At 47.2% G+C, this 21,995-nt stretch overlaps 1 protein-coding gene and 1 long non-coding RNA gene across 4 annotated transcripts; one reads left to right on the top strand and one right to left on the bottom strand.

The window, feature by feature from the left end:
- Nucleotides 1-1,998: 1,998 nt before the first annotated feature.
- PRKAA2 (protein kinase AMP-activated catalytic subunit alpha 2) lies at nt 1,999-21,732 on the bottom strand. Of its 3 annotated transcripts, none has more exons than XM_051624602.1 (9): nt 21,369-21,732; nt 15,056-15,197; nt 12,909-13,002; nt 11,369-11,513; nt 10,462-10,549; nt 6,430-6,654; nt 4,306-4,810; nt 2,473-2,599; nt 1,999-2,237 (listed from the first exon to the last, which is right to left on the bottom strand). In XM_051624602.1, the coding sequence occupies exons 3-9, from the start codon at nt 12,966-12,968 to the stop codon at nt 1,999-2,001; spliced, it is 1,389 nt and encodes a 462-aa protein (XP_051480562.1). In that variant the 5' UTR covers nt 12,969-13,002; nt 15,056-15,197; nt 21,369-21,732. The 3 variants fall into 3 exon arrangements, with proteins under 3 accessions (XP_051480562.1, XP_051480560.1, XP_051480561.1); XM_051624600.1 differs by having other exon boundaries at nt 21,344-21,525; XM_051624601.1 differs by lacking the exon at nt 21,369-21,732 and adding an exon at nt 15,463-15,559.
- LOC127386915 (uncharacterized) lies at nt 6,581-19,857 on the top strand. Its single transcript, XR_007890016.1, has 3 exons — nt 6,581-6,664; nt 7,271-13,863; nt 15,827-19,857. It is a non-coding gene; the product is annotated as an uncharacterized LOC127386915 (long non-coding RNA).
- Nucleotides 21,733-21,995: the final 263 nt, after the last annotated feature.

The following is a 21,995-nucleotide window of genomic DNA, read 5'->3' as shown; positions in this document are numbered from 1 at the left end:
CCCCAAAGTATGTCTTTACTAATGATAATATATTAAAAAGCTCATTACAAAACCTAGGAGTACAAATACTTCCAGTACTTCTTTTAAAAACAAAACAGATCTGCTGCCAGGTTTAGAATCCAACCACTGCTGCGTTGGATTTTGGTGTATGAGAACTTAGCAGCAAAACTGATGATTTTTTTTTGGAAGGTTTCTAACTTGTGGAAAAACTGGAGCTGTAAAGTCACCTAAGTGACAATCCAAGTTTAATCTGTAACAAAAGTAAGGCAATTTTGTGCTTTTTTGAAAAAAAAAGGGAACCCAAGCTGAAAATGTCCATTTAACTGCCAGTAGATGGCAAAGGTATCCCATATTTGTTACCTAAAATGATTAGTACAAAAAGGCTTCATGTGTTGTTCTCTTCCTTGTTCGTCATAGAAACTTGTAGAAAGTATAAATTAAAGTGCAACTGTACAAAAAAAACTAGCAAAAAACGTTGTTGGGTCAGAAGAAGTTATCAAAAAGGTGAATTAAATCTTTTTTAAGTTGAATGACTGCATACCTGGGACCAGCAAAAGTTCTCCTTTGCTTTGTTTCTTAAAGCAACAACAAAAACAAACAAACAAAAATCCCACCCAGGATTTTTTTTGGCAGTTTTCATAAAGCATTTGTTCCTTGACTGATTAGACTATTACATTCCTTTGAAATCAAGTAAATGGAATTAAATAGCAGAGCAAAGCCACGCAGATGCCAGCGCTGCCCATTGTAATAAAAAATAATAATTGTAATAAAAAATAATAATTCTTTTAAACAAAGAAGTCACACGTGCATTAGGGTTTACCCTGGAATAACAAGAGTTTAACTTTAAAAATCCCTGTAGTTTTGTCTTAAAAAAGAAAATCCTATTCTTCAGCTAGCCAGTAGTAAAGAGACAGTAAAGCTCTGAATCCAGATCTCCCTGCCTTATCCACAGAGTGGTGAAGGTCCCAGCAGTGGGATGGGAGAGCATTTCGGCATGGAAAACAAGTCTCCAGTGGCACGAAGCTGGGAGTGGGGAAGGCAGGGAAGGCAGACTTGGCAGAGGGTGAAGGCTTCCTGTGGGAAAGAGGAGAGGTAAGTGCCTTGGAGCTGGGCGATGCTGCGGGCTCTCACCCTGCACTCGTGATCCCCACCCTCGGGTCCATGGAGGGCTAAGCGCTGGGTTTTCGGGTGGCTCATCTGAATCCTGCTTGGGATTCTGCCCCTGGAGCTGCTGGTGCAGGGGTGAGCAGGTTGGAGGGGCTGGAAAAAAGCAAGAAACCTTCCCCATGAGCAGGTCAGTGCTGCCCAGGGCTCCCTGGAGAAGGAGATAAAGCATCTTATGGGATGCTCCTCTGCAAAGACTTGACACGTGGAGGCTTTGCAATGGGACCTTTGCACATCCCACCTTCCCATCTTTAGCAGGAAAAAAAAGACAAACCAGAGGGGAGGGATGGCATATTGCACTAATGCAGAAGTGTCTAAGCAGCTGCTAGTTTTAGGAAGAAAGCGTTAGCAGAGGCCAGCACCCGATGACCTCTCTGACCGGGTTCAGCCCATCCTGCCCCTGCACAGCAACAGGGATACATCAACCTTGCTGCACGCTGCCTACAGCACCAAAGGGCAAAGAGCCACAGCTCCCATCTTAACTCAGGATGAACCAGGGGGGAGGGTGTTTTCCCAAAACTCAGTGATACATTTGCCACTTTAAAGCCACACCAACAGTTCCCGCTTGGTTCACTAAGGGGGGGGAAAAAAAGGGATTGGATACACTTCACCAGAGTATAAGGAGTGAAATAAAGTTATTCTTAATTTCCTCAGTGCTTTGTTAGAGAGGAGGATGTTTTGAGTCTGGAATTTGCTCTGCGTTGTGGGCTGCAGAGCGGCGAGGGACGGACGAGGAGGAGGAACGAAGCAGAAGAAACAAGGAACGGACAAGTCGGACCAGATCCTCACAGTGCAACACCATGTGTGGAAGGACCGGTGCCTCGGGGCCACCCGTCAGCGAGCCAAGGCCATGATCAGGCTGGCACACATCTCAAAGAAGTCCATGGTGTGGCTGCCCAGGCGAGGCGTGGCCGAGGGGATGCTGCCCACGAAGGAGCCGCTCAGGGACCCCATCAGGGACTGGCACTCGGTGGCGGCGGCGGCGTCGATGCTGAGGCGCGGGCGCTGCAGGCCGGCGGTGGAGCAGGAGCGCTGCGGCGTGGATGAGCCAGACCTCTGCTCCATCACTTCATCTTGAAGGGAAAAAGAAAAACGAGAAGAAGGCAGCGCTGGTTTGGCATCTGCAAGACGTTTGGTAAGGAACTGGTGACAGCAGTGGAGACAAATGGATCAAAAGGGCTTTTGCTGCCTTGAAAGAGCTGCATAAGCGTTTCATAAATGCAAAGAATAATGATTGATTTTTTTTTCAGGTGCCAAACTTGGCACATGGGGTGGTTTACATCCCATGCTGCACTACTTCCCACTTACCATCGATGCTTTTGAAGTCCAAGAGATAGCTGCGGTTGTCCACCTGGTACAGCTGCAGGCTCATCTTCACATAATTGCCTGTCACTGGGTTCTTGCGGCGCACTCGGAGGTGGTAGGAGTTCACCACCTGCAACAGGACACTGGCTTTCAGGAGTAACATTTCAGGTAGCAGGAAGAACATTTCTTTCCTCATTTCTTTCTAAATGCTAGAAAGACATGTTTAACAAAAGCACACTTTCTAGGAAGAACAATACCTACAAAATCAGGCAAACGGCTTCATATCCTGTTTCCTCCTGTCTTTAAAAATGCTTCTTAGCTTTCTGTTTCACCAGCTGCTGCCAAACAAAGCTGCCCTGACCCATCTGCCAGGCACCAAACTGATCCTGCTTCTCCCTCACCAGCAGCAATATGAGCCAAAAAGTCCACTGGTGGACTCATGTATGAGAACCATGCCCATGTAACCAGGGCAGCTGGGCAGAGTTACCCTCTCCCATCGGCGCAGCTAAATTCAGCATTCATGAATCAGCCTCGAGCTGCATATTCCCTCTTGCCTCTTCCCACCCCACAATCTGCTGCATCTCGTTTGCAATGAGATCTTTGAGCTACATTTGCGAAGCGACTGCACAAATGGGAAAGCTGTTTTGATGAAGAGTCACATCTGAAGTTATTTTCAGGGTGGGGAAAAGCTATTGTGAAACCTCCTCGTATAAAACAAGCTTTGCCACCCACATGAAGACGTTGGGCTGACTTGGTTTGTGAAGCTGTACCAAAAATACACCAGGTTTGTTTGCTCCCTGCAAAACCGTGCAGCTAACAAATGTCTGGCTGGTGTAGGCATATGCATCTGGAGATGGTCCATCTCGTGTGCTTCTGGCTTCTGGGCACTACTTGGCTTTATATATGTAATATTATCAAAACTAAGTTGATAGGAGGCTTTGAAGAAGCAGCAGAGTGGCATTCACGTTGTACGACCCTTGGGACCTGGGATGAGGTGGGGGTCTCCTCTGGTGATGAAGATTTGGGCTGAAATTCTCCTTACCTTGCTCCTGATGTTAGCATGTTTTTTGCCTCGACTCAGAAGAGCTCACCTCAGCAACTGCACCAAGATTTAGGGACTCAGGCTCAGCAGCAAACATTAAGGACTAACTTAGGGATTTGTTAATCGGATTCTGAAAAAGACTGCGACTAAATCCTGGGTAGCTCTGAGAAATATCTGAAGTGAGTACCGTGTCAGCTGTCACCTGGGCTTACATCAGGCTTCAAGAACCTGAGCCCTGAACAAGGGAAGCAATAATGTCTGAAGGTGTGTCTGGTCCACAGGCACTGCTCTGTCTCCGTAGAGGAAAATGCCACCATGTCAGTGGTACGAATTCCTGTCCCCAGCGCTTCATCTCTGCATCTTTTAAGAAGCTGCACATTGTGGCATTTCAGGACACACGACTGCTAGGACCCAAGCAGAAATAACAGGAGCTACTTTGCTCAGGAGCACTCAAGTTGACCTCGCGAGGAATTAGCCACTAAAATTAGAAATGTGACTGGCTCCTCTTATCCCCACAGCTAAACGTGGCAGAATCATCTTTCCAGCCAGAGGCTCAGAGCACTCAGAAAGAAAACTCTTATTTCACTCCATAAATAAACACCCTGGAGAACCCCAGTTAGCACCTTCCTTCAGTGTGGTTGAATACACGATGATCACATCAGGGATGACCACAAGGTATGGGTATTTGTTTGGAAACAGGTGAGGCTGTAACCATAACTACTAACCTCCCCGAGCAATTCAGCTCATGAAACCACCCTTGACAACCACCACCACGGAGCCCCAGGCCTCCCTACCTTCCACTCGAAGTCCAGCTGTTTCATAGCACGATACACTTCGGCCATAATGTCGTAGGGTTTGCTCTGGCTGCGGATTCCCAGGTGCCACTTGGCCTTTTTGACAGTCAAGGGTTTTGGCTTCGTGGTGTTGAGGGCATCCAGAGGACACCGCGCTTTGGGGCTGTCCGCTATCAACGGCGGCATCCGCTCGGGGTGCGGCTTCACGCCGGGAGGGATGTGCATGGCGCTGTCGTCCATGAAGGAGCTGGTGGGGGGGCTGGAGGCGAGGTAGAACTCACTGGCTTGGTTCATGATCCTCCGGTTGTCGATGACGAGGTGGTACGCCACCGCCAGCTGGTCCTGAGGGTCACCACTGTACAGGCTGTTCATCACCTCCGACTCGGTGCATTCGAACTTCTCACACACTTCCCGAACCGCGTCGTCGTCGATGACGGTGGCGTCGTAGGAAGGGTCCTCTGGGAACAGGTAGCTGGGCAGCTCCTCCTTGAACCACTCGTGTTCCCTGGAGAAAGGCAGAGAGGAGCCGCTGTGAGCCCTGTGCAAGGTAAACTGGGGCAACCCCTGCCACCAGTCCCTGGATTTCTCCTCAAAAGCCTCTAGGCAGCTGTGTCTTGGTGGTTAAAGCATTTCATTGAGGAATAAGTATTGTGTTTCTAGCAGGGTGACTTCAAATCCTCTCTTGCCAGAGCCAAGCCATGCCAGCACTGGCAAACAAAATCGGGTCTACACTCCTAGAAGAGGAGCACTTTTTAAACTGGAGAGGAGGTGGCCAAAATGAATCTTCTGGCATGGGAGATGGGGATGCAAAACTGGCTGCAGATACCTCACCTCCTGTCGCTTGGTCTAGCTAAGATTTAATCCTCAGCTACAGATTTGGGAGCTCAACCCAGCCTTGGTTGGGTCCCCTCAGTGTTGCAATGATGATGAAGCTTTGCAAGCCTGGCAGCTTGCCCACCTGGCTCTGAAGAAAGACCTCAGCACTTCCAAGATGCCCACGCTTTTGGATTACTATGGGTCTGTCAGAGATGCAGATCATCAGAACTATCCAGATACCTGATTCCTGCTGTTTTAAAGTCCGTGATAATTAAGTGGCTAAATGCCACAGGGAGCTTTGTCTGTAGGTTCAACATATCAGCCATAATCTTGCCACATGTGCTGCTGCTCTAACATGTAATTAAATAAATCCTCTAGTCTTAAGGACTTAAGAAATAAAAAAGGCATTTTACATTGTTTTTCTCAAGGTGTAAACTTAAGGCCACCCATTGCAAATGCATGAAAAACCTGAGAACTCCTGAAAGTCCCAGTACCATTTACATACCTGCTGAGCACACCAGCTAGATGGAATGGTTACTATATATTTCCTAAAGTGTGTATCGGGCTCCAGTTTTACAAAATATTTCTAAAATGACTCAGATTGTGAGAATTTTGAAGTCCTGCTACCAGCCATGAACTTCTAATGACCCCTGAAGGCACAAATATCTGCTTAGGAGCCCGTTTGTTTCCTTTACCTTGAATCTCTGCAATGATGCCTGCAGATAAAAGGTTCATGGGCACTGCACTCACTCACTGTACAAACTCTGCATTTAAAGACAGACCAATTGCTCACATTTGAAACTGTATCTAATATTTAAGGATTAAGTTAGTAATTCTTGTGTTTCTCCTCCTTTTTTATGGGATAGACACTAAGTACAACAATGACTCTTATTCTGAACAGGTAACCAGAGGGAGGTGGTCTTGAAATACAGTAATGAAAAATGGCTGGTGGATTCTAAGTTCTTTGGATTATTGCATGATATAGTTGGTTTTGCTAAGCACTATTAAGAGGTTTCTTAGGCAATTTTATAATGTAAGTATATATATTGTGTATATATATATATATGAAATCATCACCCTGTTCCTCTGTTCCTCATCAGCGACTGCCAGCAGGACCAACCTGTCCTTCAGCACCCAAATACTCCTTGAATCACTTGGGACAAAAACCAACTGGATCAGCTGACTGCTCCTGTAAATCACCCTGCCCACCTGCCAACAGGTGACACCCAGGACAGTCCCTGTCCTCTGCCCCTGCTATCCTGGAGCCCCCAAAACGCAGCCAGCCCACCCCATCCCACCGGGGCTGACCTGATGTCCTTGATGGTTGCTCGCTTGAGGGGGTCAACCTGCAGCATGTGCATGAGGAGAGTGGCAACGGAGCGGTTGAGGTATTCTGGGATGTAGAACACCCCTCCCCGGATCTTCTTGAAGAGGGTGGGGACATGCTCGTCGTCGAAAGGCAGAGTGCCACAGAGAAGGGCATAAAGGATGACGCCGCAGCTCCAGATGTCCACCTCAGGGCCGGCGTACAGCCTGCGTGAAGGTAAGGGCAGGAGAAAGGTGTCACCCCTGTCCTCCTCTCCTCACGGAGGCTGCAGGTACTGCTGGCCCAGCTGGGGACCTGCTGCCAGCTCCCCGGGGGCCAGAGCTGCAGCCCACCCCAGGGTTGCTCACGTGGATGTCCCAAACCTATCTTATGGTGGTGCAGAGCCCCCTCTTCACTAAGCCGTGTCACAACCTGGACCTTAAGACCTTCCACTCTCATCTCCAACACCTAAACCAAAATCATTCAGGGGTGAGGGGAAAGGACCATGGGCTGCTGGCACTCCTCTGGATGGCCAGCTACATCCCTGCCTCCAGCAGGCCCTTCAAAAAGCCAACCCCCACATTTCCAAGAGTTCTGCCAGGTTGTTTGCTCCTTCACCCCCAGGGCTCAGCCAGCAATTCCTGTTCATGCAGATGAAACAGCAGCAGATCCCATTGTTCAGCCTGTTTATTTTTTATTTTGGGCTGGCTCCTGCTTCCCATGAGCTGTGAATGCACTCCCTGGCATCACCAACTGGGTCACCCCAAATATACAGGGTTTGTTGCTGCTTGCTTGCTCCATTTATCTATCTATCTATCTATTTATTTATTTATTTTGCTACAGCTGATGCTTTCTCAGAGGTTTTGGGAGGCAGTGCCAACCGTCAGGCTGTACCATCCTACCAAAATAGGATCATCAAGTCACAGACTGGTTTGGGTTGGAATAAATGTGTAGAAGATGGCACCAGAATCTGCCCTTAAGTTCATGGCCTGTGAGCAGGTAAGTACAAGGCCAAGGCCACAGATGAGTCTGGGTGCAGAAGGGTTTGCAGAAGGACAAACTGGAAAAAAAGAGATGGTTGAGGTAGGTCAGCGAGGCTCGGTGTCTGTCTGTGCTGGCTTCTACAGATCAAGTGGTTCATTGGTACTGACCAGGAAATGCTGATGATTCATGAGCAACTGCTGGCTGGTTTTCTGGCTGGGGCCACTGCACAGAGCAGCATCTACCTGTTGGAGGTGAGGCAGGTGGTTGATAGTCCAGCCCATGAGGGCTCAAGGCAAGGTGTTGAGATGGGAATTGTAGCTTAAAAAACGAGTTCTTGGAGATGACACCAAGTACTACTGTTTGCATGATACTTGTAGCCCTGACCATCACACTCTTAAGAATGACACTGTCTGTATATTTTTCTCCTGTTGATTCTCCTGGGTCTTGGCCTCTTTTTCCAAGTAAATAAAGAAAGGACCAGAGGAAATGGCCAGACGTTGCAGCAGGGGAGGTTTAGATTGGATAGTAGGAAGAATTTTTTCATTGAAGGAGCCTGCCCAAGGAGGTGGTTGAGTCACCATCCTTGGATGAATTCAAGAAACATGTAGATATGGCACTTCAGGGCATGCTCTAGTGGCCAAGGTTGTGGGGGTTTTTGTGAGTGTTTTTTGGTGGAGTGTGTGTGGTTGGGTTGGGTTGGGTTGGCTTGGGTTGGGTTTTTTTCATAGTGATGGTTGGAGTTGCTGATCTCAGAGATCCTTTCCAACCATGGTGATTCTGTGATCATGTAGAGTGTAGGTGTGGTGCTCAGGGACATGGTTTAGCACTGGACTCAGCAGAGTTAGGTTAATGGTTGGACTCAGTGATCTTAAAGGTCTTTTTTGCAACTAGAACGATTCTGTGATTCTGTGATCTAGTTCTAGCCCCCCTGCATGGGCAGAGACACCTCCCACTAGACCAGGTTGCTCCAAGCCCCATCCAACCTGGCCTTGAACACTTCCAGGGATGGGGCAGCCACAGCTTCTCTGGGCAACCTGTGCCAGTGTCTCACCACCCTCACACTAAAGAATTTCCTCCTGATGTCTAGTCTAAATCTCCCCTCTTTCAGTTTGAAACCATTCCCCTACCTCCTATTACTCCATAACCTTGTAAAAAGTCCCTCCCCAGGTTTCCTCTAGCCTCTTCAGATACTGGAAGGTGCTCTAAGGTCTCCCTGGAGCCTTCCTTTCTCCAGGCTGAACAGCCCAAATTCTCTCAGCCCATCTCCATTGCAGAGCTGCTCCAGCCCTCTGATCATCTTCATGGCCTCCTCTGGACTCACTTCAACAGCTCCCTGTTCTTCTCCTGCTGGAGACTGCAGAAGTGGACAGAAGTTGAAATGGAAATACAGAGAACTCTTCATGATGCCTTGGCATCCTGCACTTGCTCTTCCTGTCCAGCACCACAGCAGACACATGGTGTATGAAAAGCACCAGTCATGCATGTGGTCATTCTCTGAACACCACCAAATCACCATCTCTGCTTGTCCAAGGGTGAGACTTTCCCTGCTTGAGGCTGGGGAAAGCAGCAAAGTCATTTTGGAAATGGGAACAAGCAGCTAGATGCTTCCCTTGGTCCTGCCTTCACACCCAATTCCAGCAGATCAGAAGCTGATTCTTTTGCTGGTAACTGCATGGCCTGAACAGCTGATGGGACTTCGAAGCCCAAATGAGATGCCCTTTTACCATTCTGAAACCTGAGCTGTCATGCTCTGCTGCTTTTGTGCTCTACCCTCAAAAGAGCAAACACATTGGCTTGGTTTTGTTTCTCTTTCTTACTTTTCTTGTTAATAAGCTGCATTGCCTGTATCCTTGGAACGACCAGGCTCTGCATCCTGGGTTAATTTGCCATGTGCTTTGTCTCCCATCTGAACTGAGAAAGACCATGTACTTCTGGCCTTTATTGGAAAAGGACATGGAAACACTGGGTTTTACTGAGTCACTGTTGAGTTTCTGGCTTTGTCTCCCTCTTGACCATGAGGATTTACTTGTTTTTTGCACGTAGAGCTGTAGTCACAACAGGGCTTTTTGGATGCTGGTCTAATTCCTAGGATACTCTGCCAACACTTGCACTGGTGTAAACAGGGATAAAATAATCATAATCACTGCCAACACACTTTGAACAAAATGTTGTATGTGAAAGCTACAGTGATAGGCAAAAAAAACCACTGGATTAGGGAAACTAATGCTCAGGCAAAGGGCAATTCAAAAATATGGGGCAGATGATGAGATGGGCAGTTTGAAACCCTGTATTTGCAACCCTTGCTGTGTTATTATAGAGAGAGTTAGGGAAATAAGTACATTCTATAGGCAACTTAGGTTTCTGACAGTAAAATTCAGGAGGTAACACTTCTGTATCAACATGATAAAGTCCAGTTCAGCCTGGCAGAGAGTGTTCACCACGCTATGTGTTGGACACATGTTGCCTGCTCGGAGATGCATCCACACTGGAGGTTTGTCCCTTCAATTCATCAATTCAAAACAAAGTTCTGATGGTTGAACCTACTGTCATAAATAAAACCCCTAGCTTAAGGAACCAGGAGACAAGTATCTTCAATACAAGAGTTCAACAGTGTAGGGAAGGGATTAAAGATCTCCTTGATTCCTCTGTTAGTGAATGGCTGTTCCTCATTAACGTTATGTTTTATATTATAGGTGGGCAGGAGAGAAGGGGGTGGCCTGAAAAGGCCTTTCCATCTGAACCCTCAGTATCTGCATCCGAAGAGTAATTTTCACTCTCTTTAATTAGCAATATAAACAGTCAACATCTGCTATTCATAATTCCCTCAAAGTAAACATCTTTAGCAAAACATGCTTTGCTGTTACAGCTACGGAGAAATGTAATAACCAAGAAAACTTTCAGATTTTTGCCAGTAGATTCACCCAGACATAAAACACAGGCTGGAAGGGTTCCACTGCTTTTACTATGTGTGCAAAGCTGTTTCCAATCCCAAGAACAAATTTATAAACCGTGTGCTCACACAGGCTCTGATTAGATGTGGCATGTCCTACCTTCCAGAGATGACTTCAGGGGCTGCATAATTTGGGGAACCACAGCTGGTGCGTAGAAATTCACCATCTGACATCATGTTGGACAAGCCTAAAAGCAAGATGTTTACTATGTATGTGGAGCTCCAGCCACCAGAGGACTCTGTGTAGCACAGAGGAGGGGAGGTATAGCAAGTGAGGGGGTGGAATTTGAAGACAAACTGCTGATACAATTTAGATAGACTCCTCTGAGCTGATCTGATGATAATAATAATAGTTATTTTTACATCCAACCAAGGAGTATTCACTCCAGGCTACTTTTGCTTTTCTAAGTTGCAAATCCCAGAGTTTTCTTTCTTTAGCACAGAGGAAAAGAGACATAATTCATCCCAGAGCACTTACTTTATATGGGAATTGAGTGGGGGTTGTGAAATTAGTAAATCTTGAAAAGGATTTATCACTGCTCAGAAGGACTCAGGAGGACCAAGCTGGTAGCCCAGCTATTACAATGAATCTCAGTCAGTAATGCCACTTGAAAAGTCCTGGTACTGCTCATTTGTAGAATGAAATGAGGCCAAGAGCACATGGCCAAACGTCTGGAGGACATGCATGAAAATAAACACATGCAGCCAGCTCAGCCTGGAATTAACTGCACTGAGTCTGCCTTAAACAGAAATTACCTGAATCTTTATATTAGGTGATTATACAAAAAGATGGCAAGTGACCTTGCTGCTCCCTTCTTGATGCCCACAGTGAGCCATCCCTGCTTTTGCAGAGAGGCCGGTGTTTATAACTGTGGGCTTTGCAGGTAAAGCAACTGCTAGTGGTTAGGAAAAGAGGCTCTGGGTTTTGTAAGGCGTGCTCCACCGACACGCTCCAGCAAGCTCCTGGGAGCTGGCTGCATTTCTGGAATGCTGCTGGGGTCACATACCAAAATCAGCTATCTTGGCATTCATGTGCGCGTCCAGCAGCACGTTCTCCGGTTTCAGGTCTCGGTGGACAACCATGTGTCTGTGGCAATAATCCACTGCCGAGAGGATCTGCTGGAAAAGGCGTCGAGCTTCTGCCTCTTCAACCTAGGGGTGCAAGGGGAAAGAGTCCTAAAAGTTGGTCTGCCTGTGGAGCTGGCCAGGGAAGGTTTGACTTAGCAAAGGAGCCAAAATGTTCTGGGGTGCAGAGTGAAAATTGCAGGGTGCTCGTAAACCGGAGGCAGCAAATGAAGCAGATTTCCCCCCTTGCATTTTATAATGTGCTAGTGTTTGCAAATGATACAGCCCAGAGATGAAATCAGAAACCGAAATCTAGCTGAGCTATCAAGGAGAACTGATGGGTGGCACGTAGGAGGCAATGGCCTCCCATCCCAAGGGGACCAGTTCTTCTACACAACACATGCAGATGGAGGCTGGACAAAACACTGCAGAGGATGCTGCAGGGAGAGATTCCTCACAGACAGATGGGTTGGGGGAAAAAAAGCTAAAGGCAGAATATTGCAATTGCAATTGATTTTAATCAGCTATATAGCTATATTAGCTGTAAAACTGTATGAGCTATATTACAGAAATGATATTGAAAATTATGAGGTGACTGGTTATTTTTTCTGACGACTTCCTAAAGACCCTCTTAATGAAAGATCTAGTTTCTGAAAGCAAAAGTTCAGCAAAGACCCAAATTAGTCACTGAAAAGATGCAAATGGGTAAAATGTGCTGGAAATCAGAACTGTAGGTGGAAAAGTAAATGGAGTCAGATCCATCAACTAGCACACTAATCTAAACCAATTTATTATAAATGTATTGATTTTTGCAGTACAGAGAGGAAACGTGTGATGGGCTGATCCTTCACCTGAAGCCTTTTTCTGGAAGTCTCCTTGAGCCCATTTTTATCTCCTTGCCCTGCCACTGCTCCCTGCCTACCAGGATGCCCTCGGGCCAGACATTAATGATTTGCTTTGTAACCATGATATCAAATTTCATGGGCTCAGGTGATTTATACCCAGCAGGATTACTGGCATTTGAAAATGTTGTTCAGATAAGCCACATCCTTAAAAAGGCTTCCAAAGAACCTGATGTGGAGCCAAGGGGGAGGCAAATGGCCAGGATGGAGACCACACCGAGGGCTCTTCCCCCCCTGGTGCCCTGTGCACATGTAAATCTGCTGCTGAACCATAGGGGTTTTGACAGGCAACCCATAGTTAAGAGATACAAAAATATGCTAGTTTTCCAAATATTTGCACTAAGCAACACGTTCCCTTGGATATTTTGGTCTGTGTATCAAAATACATGAGGGAACGTTGCAAAAACCCGCACGCAACTTTTGTGCGAGCCGGGTACGAGACACTCCAGATGGGATCGCTGTGAAGCAACTTCTATTTTGGGCCTTAGCCTTAACTGTGTTCCCTTTAGCAGTTGTTTTGCTTCTAAACACCATCTTCTTCCCACACAAGTGTTTGGGCTGACACACTGCTGGCACTTACACGTCCGTGTTTACAGATGTAATCAAATAACTCCCCGCCGGATACGTATTCCATGACCATGAAGAAGTCCGTTGGTGTGCTGATGACCTGGTACCTTCAAAAACACAAGCAGATTTAGAAAAAAATAAACTAAGAACCAAGAAAGGCTTTTGAACATATTACTAGTTTCATATCAACCCTTCAAATAAGGATTTGTTTGGACTTTGCATTTTATAATTGCTTTCAACTTCTTATTTCCATCTCTTATGTCAAATATAATCTTTCACTTGTCTATGAAAGAATCTCTTTTACAGACCCACAGTTCTCCTTCAAGCTTTTAAATAATCCTCTGAAATCTCTACCAGACAATCCCATCATATTTAGAAGTGTTCTGACTTTCACTTTTTTTTTGCTGAGATCTACAACTACAGCTTTAGAAATGAAGGCTTCATTAACTGGGGACAGGGAGGGGGAATATTTTGTTTCCCTCATATCAAGGATAAAGAAGATGAACTCTTAGACACCAGAGGGTGCTTCTTTTGCAAAGGTATGGAAACAAAAATCAGCTCCCCAAAAATTATTTTTTCAAATATTAAATCCCTCAATATTCTAGAATGGGGAAAAAAATAATTAAAAAAAAAAATAATAATATCACCCTTGACTTGCAAATTTATCTTCCATTCAAAGGCATTTTGGTGTCCCAGCTGCTCTAGAGTGCCAGTGATCCACTGAGGTCAAGGCAGCTACAGGAGTTCACAGCAGCACCAGCTGAGCCCTCTCTGTTTTATTTTAGGCTCGTTGTTTGTTTTTGTTTTGTTTTTTCTTTTGCAGCTGAATTTCTGTGGGTTGCAATTTGAAATAAACAGATTTCAAACAATTTTCAAGGATCAGCAAGTGAACAGGGGATGGTCCCACCATAAAAACCAACACAGAGCAACTTAATTTTTCTGCAGTGCTTCCGACCCAGACATCTAAGGTACTGTTAATTGCCCCACTACTTCTTTTATATATATGTAAAAAGCTATGGAAAGTGGAGGTTTATCTACTTTGGTCTCCTCCTCACCTCTTGCCTTTATCACTGTGTTTCGCGACTGCAGTATGTACCATTGACACTGATACTGTAAAACAGGGTTTAAATTTTAGGCTGCAATAGTCTGACAAATGTGTGAACAGGAGTTAACTTGCAGGATGCTGGATGCATAGCTGAGGACTCTTGCTGGCTTTTGCATGAAATAATGCCAATCTGTTCTCCAATAAATCCACGGAACTGTGAAGTTACTCTAAAGTCAACAGTTGCTACATGGTTAGTTATTTAACTGTAGAGAGAATTTGTTTTCCCTTGCCTCTAAGTCCCAGGTATTTGCTATATCTCATGCCAGTTTTAAGGCTGACCTAAATGTCAACTTAGCCTTGCAGTTACCATTCAACAGCTTTCTTTTATAGAAATGCCAAAGATATTATCGAGTGCCTCGTTAACATGGACTGGCTGCACAAACTGGGGATTGAGAAAGAATCCCAGGGGCTGGGAGTGCAGGTGCTGATTTACAACTGAAATTCAGGTTCATCAGAGTGGCAACTTTGAAAACTTACATCTGAATAATTAATTTTTTACAAAATGTTCCTTTAAACCCTGGATAATCAGGCCATTAAAACGTAAATCCTATTGACTTCAGGCCAAGGCTTCCCTTTAGAAGCCTAACTGTGCTGTAATTCCTCAGGCACAATTCTCAGCAGCTTCAGGTCTGGAGATATCAAGCCAAGAAGGGGTCATGACAAAGACTCCTGATAGGATCCTAATGCAGGAAAGCCCAGGTCCTCTCTACACAACTTTAGAATGGCCTTTGCATGGAAGAGAGGACAGTTTGAGCAGGTTTAGCTGAGCAAACTCAACGCAGGGGCATCAATCTGTTGCAGTAACTCAAGACTCCCAATGGAGGAAACATCTTCCATCCTTCCTCAAAGTGTCAGCTGTGTCCCCCCCATAAGTTAGTGGGAGACTCTCAAAAAGTAACGTGTGGCTCTAACATGCAAAAACTTGACTACACACCTAAGATTTTCTACTGCTCTAAGCCATCTCCTGAAACCAAGTCAACCATGTATGGGAAGTCTCTGCAGATGGAGGATGAAGCTCAATGTGTGGCAGAAAGTATTTACAGTTTGATACTTACAGTTTGATAATATGAGGGTGCCGGAAGAGTTTCAGGTTTTGAATTTCTCGTTTGATCTTCCCAACCACATCCAGGCTGCGGATTTTCTGTCTGTTGAGTATTTTCACTGCTACTTTGTGACCAGTCAACTGGTGTTCACCAACTATCAGAAAAAGAAGTGTTGCAAAGTCACTATACTGTGTAGCAAGATTCATAGAAGCAATTTAAGACACTCTGATTTATAAGCCAAAAGCAACTATTCAAGGGAAAAAAAAAAAAAACAAACAAAAGATGAGCAGGTGAAATACTTTAAACTTGGGTTTTGTCTCTGTTGTTTTCCCTGTGGAGTCATAGAAGACAGAAGAGGGGACTTATCTGCAAAAAAACCTCAAGTAAATAAAACAGTGAATTACTGGAGGAGGTCATACCCAAGGCTAATTTGCAAGGATTTATAGCATGTAAAAGCTAGATCAATCAGAAATAGAAATACTGGTAGAGAAGAATCTCCACTGTAATGCATTGGTTGATTAGATCCCTTATAAACCCAGTCTTAAAACTAGACCATCACACTTCTTAAAAAAATGACACAGGGATTTTCCCTGCCCAAAATAGGACTGCAGGATTTGCATTACTAAAATGAATTTCTATTTATACTTTCTTAAGCGTGCGCTTCTTGGTTTGCTGACAAGCTGCAGGAACACTGCTGTACTGCAAGAGCAAGTTCTGGTTTTAGAAAAGATGCAAACTTTTACAATGTGCACGCAGTGACTGATGCTTATCTCCTGTGGACAGGGAGAAACAGTAACCACAAACTGGGAGTAGCACCACTATCACTGGGGGGAACTGCACCGACTTAGCAATAATGTGAAATGAATTCAGCAGTTGATCCCTTTGCTATCAACAGACTCTACAAAGACAGAGCACCCAAGAAGCAAGATTCATAGTGAAGTTATCAGCAGAAACTGCTTGAAGACTGTCAGTTGGGTGTTTATATCTACAAGAGTTCTCTGGCCATGACCCTTCTCGGTATTTTCTGATGCAATATTAAAAATGGTGACATACGGATGGTTTCTTAAAGACTGCACAGAAAACCTGCTCACGGTAAATATTTGTGCTAATGATGAATGTTACCCTGCCAGTAAAAACACAGAGCACAAGGAGTTAATAATTAGGAGGAAACCTTGTTGTTACATGATCAGACTGTCATTTTGGAGGCTCTGATGAGCTGAGCAGAAGCAAAGAGTGTAAGCAGGCAGTGTGAGAAGGGCAGGGCAGCAGTGCCGGCTCGGCGCGGGGCACGCCAGGTCACTATTATTAGCCACCAGATAAGACCTGCTGGAGATTCTTTCCTCAGTAAGAGCATCCTAAAAATAAAACACTTCACTGCCCTTGAAAATTAAAGCAGCGCTTTGCATGTCCATTTTATTCCTCTCACTACTTAAAACTACTCGATGAAATGAAAATAAACTAAGCTTTGCAGTATAGATGCAATTTAGGGATTAGCCGAGGGCTGGAGGAGGCAGATAATTCCTCTTGTGCGGTGCAAGGAGAGTGCTGTAAATAGCCTGAGGAGGCATTTTCCCTGGTGCATCCCTGGAGAGAGGAGAGCAGGGAGTGCTGGGCCTGCCCTATGGCCGGGGGGGCTTTGCTGAAGCCAGGCTCTGCAAAGCAAAGGTACAAAAGCTTGACAAGCTTTGCTGGGACTTGACACGGGGTTGTTCACTGCAAGAACTTCTCCCCAGCAGTAGTCTTAGAAAGGGCACTGATCTCTCTTGGCCAAGGCTGTCATGGAATGTGACACCACGATAGAAGGGTGTTAAGACAACTCCAGCAGATGTCTTTGAGATCACGTCTTTTACGAGCAGTAGTTGATTTGGTCAACTACCCCTGCTCTTTCTGTCCTGCAAGCACAAGAAACTGGGCTTTGAAAGCTGCCCTTGATTCAATCAGCTCCATTAAAGAATTCTAACACATGAAGCCATCAGTTGGGAAACTAAGGAACAGCAAAGCAAAGAGGCTTATTGCTGAACTAGGAAGAAACTCCTGATTTCTGCCATCCTCTGTTTCAAGACAACTCCTTCTGGCATTATCCCTGCACATGCTTTGAAAAATTTTTATTATACACTTGGGAAAAAAAAAAAAAAAAGGCCATGCCTGGAATGAATAATTATTGTTTTTAGTACCATTGCTGAAGAGTTCATCTCCTTCCCATCCTTGACAAACATCATGTAACTCTGTGAAGGTTTGCTAGCTCCAACACATTAATAATTAAAAATAAACAGTCTATTTTGTAATCCATCTTTTGCTTACAGTAAGCATTAGATACAGAGATCTTACTGTTTCAGTCTCCAGTGGCTTGTTAAGCCTAATCGAGCGCCTTGAGAGATGGAGAGAATGCAATTTGCTGTGTGGTGGGAGACTTTTAAGCCTTTCAGGTCTCTCCAGCTGCAGCCTGTATGAAGATGCAGGGATTTTGACATGGGGCAGTAAGGACAACCTTCCCTCTGCTCACGGAGTCACTGCCTCTGACCCCATGTGCTGGAGCACGTTGATGGGATGATCTGGCCCAGGGATCAGGAGCAGTGGTAGCTCCTGTGCCTCCCACATGCATGGAAGGGGATGTTCATGCGGCTCATCTCTACTGGCTTTGTCCTCTCCTTGCCCCAAGGATGGGCAGTGGTGGTCTCGGGGGGTGGTGAGGAACCTTCTCCTTCCCTCCCACTACCTCCCTGGCTTAAAAGCAGAGGAGGAGTGAGGGCTGAGCAGCAGCATTAGAGAGAGGATTATGAGCATCTGTCTTGTCTTTCAGTGACAAGTACTCAGGTAAGCTCCACAGCAGCTCAACACCAACAATGAGGACTCTGCTGAGGCAGAGCAAGGAGAACAGATTTGACACTGAGATGAGAAGCAGCATTACACGATGTGCCACAGAAAATCCCAAGCACAAGGGTTAGGTGGTCATGCTGAGCCTAAACTCCAAAAACCAGCACCAAATGGGACACGGTGTGAGTCTCCTTAGCTGCCACCCCATCTGCTTGCAAGTGTGACTGCCTGGGCACCAGAAAGCTTCAGCATCAGGTGCTATTAAGGAAATATGGGAAGGACAATAATAGAATTAGTTGCTGAAAGAAGACTCTTCTAATTCAGTTCTTTTTATAAGAGAAAAGATGAGGAGGAATAGTGTTTGTCCTACAGTAAGCTGAGATAATAATTAAAACCCCTTGGCAGCAAGATTTTTTACAGTAGTTTCCAATGAAGCCTGCCCCTCAGTGCATGATTGATGCAGCCCAGGTAGCACAAACAGATTTTTTGCAAATGCTTCAGGAGAATGTAAAAGTTTAGCGAGGGGTGAGAAAACTCCTTTCCTATCAGCTGTGCTGGCCCTTCTCAAAGTTAAAAATGAAATCCATCCAAAGCATATATTTAACAAGGCTGTATTAATTATGCCCTACACCTACTTGCTCAGATATTATATCATCCTTCCCTTCATCTGTTCCACCTCCTTTCATTTATTTTCCTCAAACACAAGGTCTGTCCTTCAGTGGCAATGGTACAGTGCCTGGGAAGATGGAATCTGACCCCAACTTGAGCCCACGGAGGTGCCATCATCACCAACGTGAACATAACCCAAGCTCTGCCAGTCCTTGAAGGGCTGCAAACTGGTCACCTTGGTGGCCAACAAGGGTGGGTAACAAACCACCAAGTGGCAACAAGGGACGTCGTATGTGGCACCCCATGAGAAATACTTGTGTTACACCACTGGATTTTGATTGAAGTTCTCCAAGCTGCAACCACCATGAGCCCCAACGCGAGAGGACTGTGGTCACGGGAGAGCTCTTTGGGGACCTGCAAGGTGGGATGTGCCCAGGACAAACACAGCAGCAATTTGTCTAATCTGTTCTTAGCAACCACCAGTGGAGGAGATGCCACCCCCTTTCTTCATTGCTTCGCTAAACTCAAAATCCAAGATAATTTCCACAGTTCTGCTTCCTGCAAGTTAACCTTATCTTTGGCCTGGAGCACAGGGAAAATAACCATCACCAGCCCTCTCTGTGTTTGGCTAAATCCTGTGTAGTAACACTGACCATTGGCACAGGACCCCCTATCCCTCCACCACATTCACACCCACCACGTCAACTTGGGCCACCTTCTTCTATTGTAAAAAATGATGCATTTTCAGCACCATTTCCAGCTGGAATTTCAGTACCAGCACCAAAATCCTGCTCTCATCTGCCAACCTATTTGCTCCTGTCTGTGTCTTGTATGGTCTTTCTAGACACAAGATGAAGAAACTCAATGAGCTTAAAACTAACCATCTCTTGCAGCATTTAGCTATTTTTTAGGATGATCAGTTCGCCAATGACCCAGGCAGTGCTGAGCCAGAACAAACATCCCAACAGGGCAGCAGGGACTTTCCCTGCAATATCAATGGTTCTGGCAGCTCCAAGTGACTATTCAGCTCCAGCCACAAATTCCAGCTCTGGTAAGTACCCCACTGCCACTTAATCCTTCCCTTCATAGCCATTTTTTTCATTTCCCATAATTATTGTAATCCTTAACAATTGTAATTTATGATTTCTTAGCCTTGGGGAGTAAGGCATGAAGAAGTGACTCTTACAAAGTCTTGTGTAAGGCAGGGTTTGAAGAAAACACATCACTGATGGCACCAGCCCTCTTAGTGAAAAAGCAACTATTATACACAACATATACAAACCTTGAACCAATTCAGACAAAAGTCTCTTTGCTTTTCTCATGTTTCTTGCTAAGCAGGGTGAATACAGGTTTTTCTAGAGCTTATTTGATTAAAATGCTACAAAATCCTGTACAAATAGGAGATCTACTATCTTCATCTCAGTTTCCAGTCCCAAGACCAAATTTCACCTGTCGGTTGTGGGCAAAATATTAAGGAAAAATACACAGAAATGGTGCTACTTATCCAGGATTTTGAGCTAGGAAATGTCTTTTATGTTCCTTGAAATGTTTCTTTGGAAACTCTCAGTTTTTACCAAAGTCGGGTCATGGTGTGGGGGCTGTTTGTGCTGGTTACTCCTGAAAGGTGGTTAAGGAAAAAGGACTATTGTTGGCAGGCTTGATTTGATCCACAAGAAAAGAAAAAAAAAAATTGCCTTTGGAGCACTTTTTCAGGTCTGCTGATACACACGAGTGATTTAAATGGTCCTTACTGTTAGAAGGATTTATTCCGATCGTTATTTAGTCAGTAAATTTGTGGTTTGGGATTAAACGCAGCAATATATTTTTAGGGGCCTTATTAGTGGTCACAGGTGGATTTAGCTCCGGTGGTTGTGGTGGTTCTTTTCCCCTGCTGTCAATTTGGGTTTCTTTTTAAGACTCCTGTCACTGCGTTCAGGCACATCATCCCTTCCACCACCATCCACAGCCCTGTGGGCGACCTCCTGGTGGGCCTGGGGACACCACCTGGAGCAGCTGCTCCTCTGGCTGGGGCTAAACCCATTTCCAGCTGGGAATCGCAGCTATCCGTTGGTTTGGGTGTGTATATTTTATAGGAAAAACAAAACACAACAAAACAAGACAACAAAACTTGATTCCAAGACAAAATTTGCGCCCAACGGCAGAATTGACAGGAAAAATGAATGGCAGATATTTGGAAATCTTCCAGTCAGGTGAAGCTGGCACCTTGAAAATGGGAATTGGCTGCTGTGGCAGCAATGCCAGAGGAATCCCTGCCCCGAGCCCCCCAGCCCTGCCCGCTCCGGGCTCAGCCCGGCGGGAGCGGCTCCCGGGGCCGCAGGAAGGTTCCCCCGGGTGATGATGATGTCCCCCCCCGGGTGATGATGATGTCCCCCACCCGGGGATGTCCAGAGGGGCAGCAGATGAAACCCCTTTAACTCCCCGTTCCTCACGCTACGAAGCCGTTGCCAATCCCTTCGGAAAGGAAGGGGCAGCCGGGACCGCAGCCTCGGCAGGGGGGGTTAGGATGGTCGCCTGTCAGTGCCTGGTTCGCTCTCCAGGCTCCCCAGCACCTTCCTCCCAGGTCGGAAGGAAAGTTTCGGTGCTCCCTGCTCGGAGCACCGGGGGCTGCAGCAGGCGAAGGGCGAGCTCCGCACCTCCCACCGCCTGCCCGCGACCCCCGGCTGCCCTCCCCGCCCCTGAAGGGGGGTCCTGCCGCCCCGTCCCCCGCGGGCGGGCGCCGAGCCCCGCCAGCCCCGTCCGGCCCCCCGGGGATGCTGCGCCGGGGGAGCCGCTGCCCGGCCCCGCGTTGGCGGGGGAGGCGGCGGGGGGGCCCAGCCCGGCCAGCCCGGCCCCCTCCCCGCGGCCGCGGTACTCAGCTCTTGACTTTGCCGAAGGTGCCGACCCCCAGCGTGTCTCCCAGCACGTAGTGGCCGATCTTCACCCGCCCGTCGTGCTTCTGCTTCTCGGCCATGTTCGCCCCCCGCCGACGGACCACAATGCACAGGGCCGGCCCGGCCGGGCTCGGCGCGGCTCGGCTGGGCTCGGCTGGGCTCGGCTCGGCTGGGCGGGCGGGAAGCGGCGGGAAGGAGCGGGAAGGAGCGGCGGGCCGGGCCGGGCCGGGCGGGGAGCGGGAGGCGGGGAAGGCCGCGCCCGCCGCCGATGGCAGGTGGGGAGGGGGAGTGCGTGTGCGGGGCAGCCGCACGCACAGCCCTCTGCGGGCCGCACCTGGCCAGGGCTGCGGCTGCCGGAGGGCGGGAGGTGACACCTGCCCCGCCGCGGCGCCGCCCTCGGGGCGCCCCTGCTGCGGTGACACCCCCTGCGGGGCGGCCCCTCCGCCGCGGCTGCCGCTGCGGCTCCCCGGGGGTGACGCTGCCCTCGGGGCGCAGCCTCCCTGCCCTGCACCTGCCTGGGGGGGACACACCTTCCCTGCAGGGACGCAGCCTTCAGCCTGCACCGCCCTCGGGGGGCCCCCTCCTTCAAGTGCACCGGGGTGTGCCTGGTTTGGGGGGGGCACCTGCCAGCGGGTGCA

The sequence above is a fragment of the Apus apus genome, chromosome 7, assembly GCF_020740795.1.
Source record: "Apus apus isolate bApuApu2 chromosome 7, bApuApu2.pri.cur, whole genome shotgun sequence".
NCBI classification, from domain to species: domain Eukaryota; kingdom Metazoa; phylum Chordata; class Aves; order Apodiformes; family Apodidae; genus Apus; species Apus apus.
This window is presented reverse-complemented; position numbering and strand designations above follow the sequence as displayed.

Excerpts from the sequence above, each read along its gene's own strand:
- PRKAA2 (XM_051624600.1), bottom strand. The coding sequence starts at position 21,437 with ATGGCCGAGAAGCAGAAGCACGACGGGCGGGTGAAGATCGGCCACTAC. Across the intron at positions 13,003-15,055 it reads CACCCTCATATTATCAAACT|GTACCAGGTCATCAGCACAC; the intron begins GTAAGTATCAAA and ends GTGTTTTTGAAG. Across the intron at positions 2,600-4,305 it reads AGCTGGACTTCGAGTGGAAG|GTGGTGAACTCCTACCACCT; the intron begins GTAGGGAGGCCT and ends GTCCTGTTGCAG.